Consider the following 12,566-nt stretch of genomic DNA (forward strand, 5'->3'; position numbering starts at 1 on the left):
ATGTTGCATTGAGAGATACAGCAGGAGGTGCATAACTCTGAGTCCGTCACAATATTGTACTTGATGAATGTATATATGCTAGGCAGCAAAATATTGGGTTTGTCTTTCTGTTGTTTATTGCGATACAAACGACCATCATGTGTAAGCCCTGCGTACTCGTTGAGATGAAAGGCCGAGTGAATGCCTTGAAGGGTGTGAAACAACCTTAGGCATCCTTGATGGCCTGGTTGGTTGAAGTGATGTGACTGTGCCACATCCATGGAATTGGACCCTGACTTCGTGGTGACTCTTCTTCCAGTTCTCGATTTTATTTATCCGATTTTCTGGCCCCTTACATCATCTCGACATACCTGAACTATAACGCTATCAAGGCAGCAATGGACTGATTGCTTCAAGGTAGGCTAGAAGTCTTCTTGACTGCACCATTTAATGCACTACATCTTAACCGTCGTAAGACGATTAGGTTTTATCTGAAGTTTCTTCCTGTGAGATCCTCAAAGTTTGGTGTCTTGTAGTTTTTATCTAATCTATTTGGCTTGTTTGCGCTGATTGTTGAAGCTAGTGAGTGCCTATGCTTTGTTTCTGCGGTAATTCTCACGCCCCAGCCGTTGCAGAATCGCCAAACCTTTTTCTTCCCTATCCTTCACAATCAGACATCGCACATAGCTAAGCGACAATCGGATCATACAGGACACCTCTTGATTGCTATTCTAACACTGGAGCGCCGCTTTGCGCGGCATGCGCGGATCTCATCTCAACCTTTCCTGAGATACATCAATAACAACCGGCGAAATGCGACCGATACCACTGGCACTTTACCTCTTTGCGCTACTTGCTTCGCGACTGGTACTGGCTGAGGAATATATCGAGTCCAGAGCACTGAATCTTTGCTCCAACAGTTTGGAGTTTACAGCGACGTACTTCAATGTAAGGTTCACGCCGAGGAATCGTACTATTGCATTAAGCTTTAATGGGAGGTCATCAATATCTGGGAAAGTTGTCGCAGAGTTGATTATCACAGTCTACGGTTATACCGCGATGACCAAAGTGTTGAATCCTTGTGACATGGACCTAGAAGGGCTTTGCCCGGTCAGGGCTGGCGAGCTCCCAGTAATGAACACCAACATAAAAGTACCCGACTCAGTCATTTCACAGATTCCTGGTGGGTTTATGTCTATAATATACAAACAACTGCCTGTATTACTTTATTCCCTAACTGTATTGCAGGTATTGCATATACTGTCCCTGACTTAGATGCCTCCGTGCGCGTTTTCATCAACTCGTCCGATACGGGAAGAAGTATTACTTGTCTCGAAGCAGAACTTTCCAATGGTAAAACAGTTTATCAGCCGGGGGTCGGTTGGACGACGGCGATAATTTCTGGTCTGGGATTGGCTGCGTCTGCAGTCACCTCTGCGCTTGGTCATTCAAAAGCCGCTACGCACATAGCAACCAATGTGATCTCGCTTTTTGGATTCATGCAGTCACAAGCAATGTTTGGAATGTCATCAGTTCACATGCCTCCAATTGCTCAGTCATGGACTCAGAACTTCCAATGGAGCATGGGCCTCGTTCGTGTCGGCTTCTTGGAGACCTTGTGTACCTGGTACCAGCGATCCACAGGTGGAAAGCCTTCGACTCTCATTGTCGACCACTCCAAAAAGTCGATTCAAGTTCTCAAAAAGCGTTCATATGACACTTTGCGGAAGCGAACCGTCAAATCTGGCGCAGATACACATAAAAGCATTGTGATACGCGGCATCCAACGTGTCGGGTATAAGGCAGGAATCGAAGTGACCAACATCTTTCTGACAGGGCTGATCTTCTTTGTCTTCTTTGCCACACTTGCAATGATATGTGTTGCAATAGCCAGAGTTATCCACAAGTCTCTTGTCAGGTCCGGAAAGATCAAAGACGATGAAGTCAAATGGAACTTCATTATGAAGGGAATTCTATTCCGGGTGATCTTGCTAGGGTATCCTCAGATATGCATACTTTGCTTGTGGGAATTCACTCAACATGACTCTTCCGCCGAGGCTATCCTTGCCTCCGTCATGCTCTTGACTACCACCGTTGCCATTGGGTTTGCAACACAAAAGGTCGCCCGTCTTGCGAAACAGTCGGTGAAACTGCACAGAAACCCTGCATACATTCTGTACACTGACCCTGCCTGTTTGAATAAATGGGGCTTTCTTTACGTGCAATATCAAGCCAAGGCATACTGGTTCATCATTCCAGCTCTTGTCTACATCATAGTGAAATCCATGTTTATCAGCCTCAGCCAAGCAGCCCCTGTGGTGCAGACCATCGCCTTGGTGATCATCGAGACTTCCATGTTGATCTCCGTTAGCATCCTGAGGCCCTGGATGAACAAGAAGACGGACATATACAACATCTCAATCGCAGCTATCAATTTTGTCAATGCTGTCTTCCTGTTGATCTTTTCGAATGTGTTCAGCCAACCGGGGATTCTGACAGGCGTGATGGGAGTCGTCTTCTTTGCCTACAACGCAGTGTTCTCACTGGTTCTCCTGGTTCTCGTGTTAATTGCGTCCATCTACGCCGTTGTATCGAAAAACCCTGACATTCGATACCAACCGATGAGAGACGACCGGGAGTCGTTTATTAGATCACAATCTCAACATCAGCTGGGTACGGAGTTGGATGCCTTGGGTGCCGCTGCTCGCGGTGATAAACATTCTACCCACGACAACTCCACCCCAAGTTTAGTTGATCCCTTGGATAGGCGTGAACATTACAATGAGGAAACTAGTGAAGACACGCTTGAGGAAGGCCAGCCCTCGGCAGGTCTTTCTTCGAATCGTGGTGTGAGACATCGAAATTCCCCCCTCTATCACTGCCGGCGTGGGGTCCCTCGTGGTCATCGACCCTATAAGCCACCTGCAAACCTCGATGTTATATTGCCTATAGACACTGACAGGCCTGACGACGGCTCAAGTCCGTGGAAGAGGGGAGCTGGCTATGAATGAAGTATTGAGACTTAGAGCAGGCTGATCACTTTACGGGGTTTCCTACTATTCTTGGCTGTCATATATCACGTTTTATTCGAGGTCTGCAACCGGCAAGTTATCTAGCTAGTCATGGATTGTAGGAATATGTTCTTCACTGCTGTATGCTTTCACCAAATGGTGTAATGATGAGGTACTAATCTCAGTTCTGGTGTCATTAATCAATCAAGATGATTATTACGTGACCACTAGAGGCCAAGAGACGGTCAATATACTAGAGTCAGTATCTTGGTTGCATGAGCCACCTTTCTTGATAGTCATGCTTATAGGTATAGGTGTCGGAAAGCTCAGATAGGCAAGCACACAATCTACACATAGACTACACATACGCTGCACACAACAAGGGTATCTCTGTGTACACAGACTTTTAACAAACACAACATTCAATTCAGACCTTTCTCTTTCCCGAACATTGCCCTTAATACATGATAACTGCCTTGATTACTGCATGACTAGGAATAGCTACACTACTGGATACAACCCGCAGTTCTCTTCCCCAAACCATCGGACAAGCCGACGCATTTGATGAAATAATAATAATAATAATAAAAAAAAGAACAAAGAAATGAAAGAAGAGCAGATGGTTCTAAAAATTGCCTCAAGGTCCTAAAGGCCCTGAAGACTGACCTAGCTTAGATAGGATTCTCTACACTAAGTCCCAGCGTATAGCTAGGTAAATGCCATGCTAGAGAGCTGAAGAAGAGAAGAAAAAGGTTGAGTCCGGGGGGGAGTAGAGGTATTTATCGCCGTATGCTTTCCGAAATTGGAAGGAACGCAGTGGAGGAGCTCGAATGGAAGGAGCTTCAGCAAAAGGCAGGCAGTGTGAGCTCATTGAATACCAATATATACCAAGTACGGTTAATACTGATTTGCCCTATGGGGCATGGTCTACTGGCATATACCTGGGTGGGCACGCTCAATCAAAGAGAAGCTAAAGTTTTTTTTTTTTTTTTTTTGGCCTGCCTACCTTGCCTCCCTTTTCCGGGTTCGAACCCAGCGTCCTCCATGATTTCTTTAGCTTTCTGTCGTTCATATTTTTTTAAATGCATATACTTATAGTAATAAAATAGAGAAAATAAGATTCAGTGATCAAGAACTATGTACTAAGTGTAGAACGGGTGTACTGTGGGTCCACTCAAGACCCACTTTGTTGAGCTAGTGCAGTCACGTGAATATGGATTGGTTTAGACGATCGTTAGAAGAACATACCGCTGAGATGTACAATCCAAATAGAGATGTACTTGAATTAGATGGAGTACGTCGCATCGTTTTAAATTTCTCATACTTCTGTGCAGTCTAGGAGGTGAAAGAAATGACGCGGGAACGCACTTAACTATGGCTGCCAGCTAGTGGAATACAGAACTACGTGGGAGTAGAATAGCTATGGATATTCTGACTAGGTCATTTTTCCGAAACATAACATTATATAGTCCATGTGAATTTCTATAGCTGAAACGTACTAATTGACAATCCCTCTATTTGCACCAATTTCGCCCATTACCTAAACAGTATATTGGCTATATACACTGTATCATTTTTCTTTCAACGCAACACAAATAATATCGATATCAGGACCACTAATCTTTCCTGACTCTCTGGTATAGTGGCTCTCTCGTAAAGGCTCGTTGTCTTTATCAAATCTCGGAGACCCATTTAAAGGTATTAAAAAGAGGTGAGATATAAGGTTATAAATATTTCCGGCATAAATAATATGGAACACATAAGTCTCAATAACCTGAATTCTAGGGTAAGAAGAAGTCCGTGGGTAATGCGAATGATGCTCACCTTAAAATCAATTTGATTTAATTTAGTTTCTAGTCTGGTAATCGCTGCAGACAGCTCGTGGTTGCTATACTCCCAGCCCCTAGGCTTACTATTTCCCTTTGTTGGTTTACGTATAATAATATCCTTTATTTCCGTAACAATCAGTTGTGCGTTCTCTGAAGGCTGATCATAAGGTATTGCTGTAACTGAAGATTGAAATTGGCCAGAGTAATAGGTAAATATTTTCGATGTTTTTGATATGGGGCAGCTGGCGGGGTAAGTTGAATATCGGGTATACACGTGATAATGGTCGTAGGGCTCGTCAGCCTGACAGAAGCATAGATCTCATCTACTAGGGCCAGGTCAGCGCTCAGCTATAAGATCCCTGCCGAGGGTGTCCCAGTTGATGAGCGTCTGCATCTATTCTCAGCGCTTTATTTGAGTGAATGTGCGTAAAGTTTGCTAAGCAGGAGTTTTTGAAAACGCTTCACTGATGGAAGGATAAGTTATACTAGTCTATGATAATTAAAGATTTCTGCAATATGCTCTAGGATTTACTTTATGAAATCTAGCAGATCCTCTCCAGATTTTGCTCCCTTCCACTACTATAGAATATGGAGACCTCAATGAGTTCCAAAATCCTATCTATATATTTGCGGCAGGTCATGGCCATGGTTCTACCCATGAAAGGCAAGTCACAGGTGCCCTTTACAGATTCCACAAATAACCAACTCACAATTGTAATCTGACCATCAGCTGCCGTATTTCCGAAGCCAAATCCCCCTACTTCGCCGCTTCTAGAGCGAGATTTTATACGGATGAGCATTTCAACCATCCAAACAGGAATGGTTACCCGCCGTGCGTGGGGACCAACCCCACAGGAGTCTGCATCAGGAATTGTTGCCCGCCTATGTGGAGAGCACCCAATGGGGTAAAATTGCCTCGTCCAGCACCCAAGTACAGCTTCGCGGCTTGCTACTGGTGATAGAGAAACACCACTTCTTTATCCGATGCGGGGCAGAGTGGAACACGATGATATTTGCAATCCACGGTCCCTAACTGGGTTGACGAGGGGCTGAATCTATAAAGTCAAGGTCAAACCCGGGCCACAATGGCCTCTGTTGCAATTTCCCCAAACGATCATACATAAACTTCAACATGCCCGGAGTTCTAGCCGAAACTACCCTGTCCGTCAGTGACGGTCCCTTGACCTCGGAGAACGCAGCTTACCTGCGCCCCTCCGACCCCAACCTCCCCGTCGAGGAGCTCCGCAAGCGCTATAATGAGGATGGCTACCTCTTCCTGAAGCAGGTGCTGCCTCGCGAAGACATCCTGGAAGCCCGCAAGGCCTATTTCGAGTACCTCGCCCCGACCGGGGTTCTGCAGGAGGGCACCGAGCCCGTGGAGGGAGTTTTTAACCGGTCGAAATCTATCGACGACTATCCCGGCATTGGAGCCGGCCATGTGGGCGGGAATGGCCGCCCCGGTGGAGACAGCGCGGCGCAGTTTGTCGACAAGGCCATCGAGGCCCATTACAAGGACTGGTACACTAAGAACGTGGTCAACCACCCCGCTTTGTATGATTTCATTGCCAAGTTCACCGGCTGGGGCCAGGATACTTTGACCTTCAAGCGGACGCTCCTGAGAAACAATATCCCTGGTTCGAAGCCGATTGGTGTTCACTATGATCAGATCTTCCTTCGGTATGGAGAGCCGACGGCTGTGACTGCTTGGGTGCCTATTGGGGATATTAAGATTAACGGTGGAGGTCTGATTTATCTCGAAAATGGTAGGTGCCGGAGAGTGGAGTATGTGATCCAGGGTTAACATTCTTCAGGCGACTCAATCGGCCAGAAGATTGAAGACGAGTTCACCGCCAAGGCATTGAAGGCTGGTCTGACGGAGGAAGAGGCTAAGTCGGCCTTCAACTCGAATATGATGTCGACTGGTCTGCTTTCAGAATTCCCGGCGGAGTTTGCTAAGGAACATGACCGACGTTGGCTTGTCTCGGCCTTTGAGGCGGGCGATGTGGTATTGCACAAGCCTCATGTCGTAAGTTCATCTATACATGATAAAGCTTGACGCATTGGCTAACGGACTCTCGAGATCCACGCGTCAACTATCAACAACGACGAAGACAACGTCATCCGTCTTGCAACCGATCTGCGATTCTGCGATTCCTCGAAGCCATATGATAAGGTTTGTTTCCTGTACCGACTTTTGTGATAGCAGCTAACGTCTCGCAGAGATGGATGAACTACTATAGGTTCAACGACGGCGTTTGATTTGGAAGATTATTCGAGTTTCATGTTCACTCTTACGGCCGTATACCAGTATTTTAATGCATGACTTTTCTTTAACGAGAGTATATCTATGAGTGTCTGCAATCTGCAAATTCAATTGAACCGAGAATGCACTAGCTATTTGTGCATAGCATACACGAAATAAATGTATCCACATACTCATTCACCGTCCGGCCTCTAACAAGGGATACCATCGACAGCAGCCCTACACTCCAGATAGTCCCTCAAACGTACAGTGGCAGATTCTAACATCATTAGCACTCCCCTTTCCCATCATGATTCCGGAATAAGAGCATACTGCGTATCGTCACAATACCCACCCGTCCATCCGTGGCCTTGATCAATGCACTATACGAATCGATTAGCCTCTATATCGTAAGTCACCAAACAGGGACAAAATACAATAGCACGACATGCCAAATTGGCAGCCTCATCTCCTCCCTGAATCTGGCAGGACGTGTCGGCGCTCAGGATAACATCGCGAAGGGGGGTGCCCACCGCGAGAGAAGCAAGGGCAGCGGAGGTAAACAAACGAAAGAGCTTCATTGTTTATGAATTGGAGAACGTATACAAAGTGTACAGTCAAGGTCGAGTACGGGGAATTGAAAGGTTCTGGGGAGTCTCTTTTACGACCGGTGGATATGCGATGACGTTACACTTAATTGGCATTCTTGGGCTCGCCTGGAATGTGAACATTCGCATTCGGTGATCTGCGGTAAAATCAATCGTGCAGTTCTTGGCCGCGGGCGTACCCCTCGCGTCTTCCCCGCTATGGTTTGTTGTATCTACATCATTGTCTGTGCCTTGTATTCCTCCTGCAGGTGCGTTGAGACATGGAGATTTGGAAAGGCTTTAGTGTTTCTTACTTTCTGGGTTAGCATCTTGGGGAATTGTTGCTGTTCCTCGTTTCTTCATTTCGAGTAGAGTACCGATTATGTCAGATTGGGTACATTAGTAGCTCCAATTGGATCAGGGTATTGATTGCTTGTGGATTGCACTTCGTATCTGCCAGATCCTTCAACTGCATCGAAGAAGAGGAGACGATGAACGCATGGGGACCTTTCGGGGTTGAGGGTGTCAGACCGCATGTGACAGTTCTGATAGGTTATTGGCGGGCCGTTTTCTGAGGCACCAATCTTGGGGTCAGGTGACCAAACTTAAACGGTTGACAGGCAGTGTGTATAGATGTAGGCATTGTATGTACTGCATGGTCAAAAACAAGGCAATGACCACCTGCTGAGTGGCAGTTGTAACCTACTGTGTACAAGGTATTCTGAACTCCAATGGACTGTTACTACATTCGACAGGCTTTGCATAATCTGCTCCGGCTGATAAACGCTAATCCAAAGGTGGTCCGGGACGACAGTTAGTCCGGAGAGAAAATCAACAGCCCCGCCAGGCCAGGGCCGCCAGTGCCTCAGCGGCCCCTCTTCTCTCATTCTTTTTCTGTTGCTCCTCTCCTATTAATTCTTCTCTCCCCTCCCCCCCAATCCACTCTTCTTCTCCTCTTTCCATCCTCTCATACCCTTTTTGATACACCTCTCAGTAAGTCCTACCTACCGCCTTATTTTTTTTTTTTTTCTTCGAAGATACCCATTGCTAACAGTACTCAACAGTACCTCTTCCTTTTCTCCTTATACCATCATAATCAGCAACCATGGCTGCTCCCGCTCACAAGTTCAAGGTCGCCGACATCGTACGTGTTTCCCAAGGTGCCGAAGATACTGTCGTGCTTAGATTGTTAACCATTCCCTAGTCCCTGGCCGCCTTCGGTCGCCGCGAGATCGAGCTCGCCGAGATTGAGATGCCCGGTCTGATGGCCATCCGTCGCAGATACGCCGCTGATCAGCCTCTCGCCGGTGCCCGCATTGCTGGTTGTCTTCACATGACCATCCAGACTGCTGTCCTCATTGAGACCCTCGTTGCCCTTGGTGCCGAGGTTACCTGGACCAGCTGCAACATCTTCTCCACCCAGGACCACGCCGCCGCTGCCATCGCCGCCGCTGGTGTCCCTGTGTAAGTACAGGAATAACACACCCCGACTACTCCGAGGCTAACGTACTCTAGCTTCGCCTGGAAGGGTGAGACCGATGAGGAGTACAACTGGTGCTTGGAGCAGCAGCTCTCTGCCTTCAAGGATGGCAAGAAGCTCAACCTCATCCTCGACGACGGTGGTGACCTCACCTCCCTCGTCCACGAGAAGTACCCTGAGCAGCTCAAGGACTGCTACGGTCTCTCCGAGGAGACCACCACTGGTGTCCACCACCTCTACAAGATGATGAAGGAGAACAAGCTCCTCGTCCCCGCCATCAACGTCAACGACTCCGTCACCAAGTCCAAGTTCGACAACCTGTACGGTTGCCGCGAGTCTCTCATTGACGGTATCAAGCGTGCTACCGACGTCATGATTGCCGGAAAGGTCGCCGTTGTTGCCGGTTACGGTGACGTCGGCAAGGGCTGTGCCCAGGCTCTCCACAGCATGGGTGCCCGTGTCCTGGTCACCGAGATTGACCCCATCAACGCTCTCCAGGCCGCTGTCCAGGGCTTCGAGGTCACCACCATGGAGAAGGCCGCTCCCCTTGGTCAGATCTTCGTCACCACCACCGGTTGCCGTGACATCCTCGTTGGCAAGCACTTCGAGGTCATGCGCAATGATGCCATCGTCTGCAGTAAGTAGCTGTCGCTGATCACCCGGATTTGGATCTATACTGACGAGACTAGACATTGGTCACTTCGACATTGAGATTGACGTTGCTTGGCTCAAGGCTAACGCCAAGTCCGTCCAGAACATCAAGCCCCAGGTTGACCGTTACCTGATGGCCAACGGCCGCCACATCATCCTCCTTGCTGAGGGTCGTCTTGTCAACCTTGGCTGTGCCACTGGTCACTCTTCCTTCGTCATGTCCTGCTCCTTCTCCAACCAGGTCCTTGCCCAGATCGCCCTCTACAAGGCCGAGGATGCTGCGTTCGGCCAGAAGTACGTCGAGTTCGGCACCACTGGCAAGAAGCCCGTCGGCGTCTACGTCCTCCCCAAGGTTCTCGACGAGCAGGTTGCTCTGTGCCACCTTGAGCACGTCAACGCCGAGCTCTCCAAGCTCACCCCCGTCCAGGCTGAGTACCTTGGCCTCCCTGCCGAGGGTCCTTACAAGGCCGACCACTACCGCTACTAAACTCCTCCTTTCCGTTTGTTGATGATTGGTATACCCTAACCTAGATTCTTTTCAACATATCACGATGTTACGAATAACATAGAGTTCCATTTAACTTGGGCTCAAAAGTATTTTGTCTTCAACGGCAATAAAAGTGGCATATATGGGGGTTATTACGGATAGTGTTTATGGGTCGGCTTGCCTATGTTGCATTCAACAGTGCGTACTAATGGGTCATGTCTTAATGTTCACAATACGTTTGGCGGTTAGATGAAAGCCAGACCGAGGCGTGCTATAGAGCATTTAAATAATAAAAAAAAAATTGCCTCAAAATTGCCTGAATAAGTTTCGTAAACTGTAGCATCTCGTCATATCAACGCATTTTATCACGTATACAATGGCCGTTCTGTTTCATCCAAGTCATGACCCATTCTCATACGATTTACAATGATTTGACCAAATCCCCCAGCATATCCGCCACGCTGACCGCAAACTCGGGATCGTTGATAGCTCTCGGAACCCTGACGATGGAGATCCCACTCCCATCCAGCTCCTTCTCCAACGTAGAAAACAACACCTCATCCACGTCGGAGTCATAAAACGGCTGCCCAGGCGTATCAATCATACTAATCCCGCCCGTCGGAAGTACCAAACGAATCAAGTCCGGCTTCGCAGCACTAGTCCTCAACTTGTCCGCGATAAACCTCGCCACCTCCACCGTCTCCTCAGCATTCGGCCTCACCAACGTGACCGTCGGATTATGCTCATAGATCAACCGACCCTCATACCGCTCGGGGAGAGTATCCCGGGGCCCGAAATTCACCATATCACACGCGCCCACACTGACCACCTGCGGAATGCCCGCCCTCGCAGCAGCCACCAACCGCTGCGGTCCAGCAGAAAGCACACCCCCCATAACCTCATCGACGACCTCACTCGTCGTCAAATCCACCACCGCATCCAACAGCCCCTCCCGCACCAGCCTCTCCATCGCCTTGCCCCCCGCCCCCGTCGCATGAAACACATACACCTCAAACCCGTAGACATCTTCCAACCGCGCCCGAACGCAATCCACCCCAGGCGTCGTCACCCCAAACATCGTAATCCCCACCCTAATCTTCTTCCTCTCCCCAGACCCCCCACCACCATCACTTAATCCCCCAGACAAAGAAGAAGAATGAAGATACCCAGCCGCCATCCCCAAGATCGCACACGCAGCATTCCGCAAGATCCCCTCGAGGATCCAATTCCGCCCCGCAATATCCACAACGCTATACATCATCGTCACATCCGTCTCCTCGACGTACGGCTGCACATCCCCGCTCGCCATCGTCGACACCATCAGCTTCGGGAACCCAACGGGAAGCGCATTCCGCATCGCCGCCGTCGCGATGTTCGTCCCGCATGACCCGCCGAGTGAAATTATGCCATGGATTTTGTGTCCCTGGTACAGGTCGGCGACAATGGTGGTCGCGTGCTCGGAGGCGGCTTTTATGTATTGAGCTCGGGGGGCGGGGAGATCGTGTTGCGGGATTGTGTAGTTGATTGCGATTTTGGGGTTTGGTGTTGGGGGTTGGCGGCTGACGTCGAGGACTAGGATGTTTGGTTGAGGGGACTGGGAGAGGAGTGTTTGGTAAGTGTAGGTTAGTTCGGGGGTTTTGGTGTCGAAGGTGCCTAGGAGGAGGATTGTGGGGGGGTTTGGCATTTTGGGGTTGGATAGGATTAACTGTGTTGATGGTGGTGGGAGTGTAGTGATTGTTTTGTATAGGTGGTGGAAGTATAAGTGGGGTGAGGGGGTGTAGTGTAGGTGGTGGTAGTAGGTGGTGTTTATGCAGGTGGAATATTGTGTTTATTAGATTGACTGACTTAAGGAACAAAACTATAATGTAATAAAAATATTAATATTATAAAATTAAAATATAGTAAGCTCTGCCTGGGCCTTGTTAACCTGCGTGTCAAATTGAGTGATTGATGTGTTGTTCGGTGGGGTGACGTCGCATTGGTGGTATCATCGTGCAGATACAGGAGTGGAGAGTGGTTTGATTAGTGATATACCTGTCTAGCACTATACCATGACATGGATGGATGATTGAGAGATGGACATAAAGTAACTGAACTAGCTAGTTAGCAGGCTTTGATAAGCGTGTCCCCAGTGGGTGTAAGGTTTATTAGACTAGTATGCTCTGCATTGGCCATGATAACTAAGTCTAAGCTATAAAGTAAGCGTACTACAATGCTCTACAGAAGGGTGTACTACCACAGTTACTGTGACACCATACAACACAATACAAGGTATAAAGCCACTTCATTGTATAAGACAA

The 12,566-nt window shown here is 48.2% G+C and overlaps 6 protein-coding genes across 6 annotated transcripts; 3 read left to right on the forward strand and 3 right to left on the reverse strand.

Annotated features, from left to right (window-relative positions):
• Positions 1-689: 689 nt before the first annotated feature.
• Positions 690-2,990, forward strand: BDV37DRAFT_292375 (transient receptor potential ion channel family protein; the record flags this gene model as incomplete). The annotated part of the gene is made up of 2 exons (XM_032089171.1): positions 690-1,162; positions 1,228-2,990. Exons 1-2 carry the CDS (start codon positions 793-795, stop codon positions 2,988-2,990), a joined length of 2,133 nt encoding a protein of 710 aa, XP_031943459.1. The 5' UTR covers positions 690-792.
• A 2,961-nt stretch (positions 2,991-5,951) lies between these two features.
• On the forward strand, positions 5,952-7,078 carry BDV37DRAFT_270066 (uncharacterized protein; the record flags this gene model as incomplete). Its single annotated transcript, XM_032084483.1, has 4 exons — positions 5,952-6,582; positions 6,631-6,845; positions 6,900-6,992; positions 7,040-7,078. The coding sequence occupies 4 exons, from the start codon at positions 5,952-5,954 to the stop codon at positions 7,076-7,078; spliced, it is 978 nt and encodes a 325-aa protein (XP_031943460.1).
• Positions 7,079-7,294: 216 nt separating this feature from the next.
• On the reverse strand, positions 7,295-8,341 carry BDV37DRAFT_243284 (uncharacterized protein). Its single transcript, XM_032081417.1, has 2 exons — positions 7,499-8,341; positions 7,295-7,444 (listed from the first exon to the last, which is right to left on the reverse strand). Exons 1-2 carry the CDS (start codon positions 7,640-7,642, stop codon positions 7,370-7,372), a joined length of 219 nt encoding a protein of 72 aa, XP_031943462.1. The 5' UTR covers positions 7,643-8,341; the 3' UTR covers positions 7,295-7,369.
• On the reverse strand, positions 7,295-8,341 carry BDV37DRAFT_243283 (uncharacterized protein). Its single transcript, XM_032081416.1, has 3 exons — positions 7,963-8,341; positions 7,499-7,911; positions 7,295-7,444 (listed from the first exon to the last, which is right to left on the reverse strand). The coding sequence occupies exons 1-2, from the start codon at positions 8,009-8,011 to the stop codon at positions 7,679-7,681; spliced, it is 282 nt and encodes a 93-aa protein (XP_031943461.1). The 5' UTR covers positions 8,012-8,341; the 3' UTR covers positions 7,295-7,444; positions 7,499-7,678.
• Positions 8,342-8,462: 121 nt separating this feature from the next.
• On the forward strand, positions 8,463-10,578 carry BDV37DRAFT_243288 (adenosylhomocysteinase). Its single transcript, XM_032081418.1, has 5 exons — positions 8,463-8,641; positions 8,713-8,792; positions 8,853-9,112; positions 9,164-9,765; positions 9,818-10,578. The coding sequence occupies exons 2-5, from the start codon at positions 8,754-8,756 to the stop codon at positions 10,264-10,266; spliced, it is 1,350 nt and encodes a 449-aa protein (XP_031943463.1). The 5' UTR covers positions 8,463-8,641; positions 8,713-8,753; the 3' UTR covers positions 10,267-10,578.
• Positions 10,579-10,595: 17 nt separating this feature from the next.
• BDV37DRAFT_243289 (Tm-1-like ATP-binding domain-containing protein) lies at positions 10,596-12,063 on the reverse strand. The gene has a single exon (XM_032081419.1). It carries the CDS (start codon positions 11,948-11,950, stop codon positions 10,688-10,690), a length of 1,263 nt encoding a protein of 420 aa, XP_031943464.1. The 5' UTR covers positions 11,951-12,063; the 3' UTR covers positions 10,596-10,687.
• Between the last annotated feature and the right edge of the window lie 503 nt (positions 12,064-12,566).

This window comes from Aspergillus pseudonomiae (genome assembly GCF_009193645.1).
Source record: "Aspergillus pseudonomiae strain CBS 119388 unplaced genomic scaffold BDV37scaffold_18, whole genome shotgun sequence".
Lineage (NCBI taxonomy): Eukaryota > Fungi > Ascomycota > Eurotiomycetes > Eurotiales > Aspergillaceae > Aspergillus > Aspergillus pseudonomiae.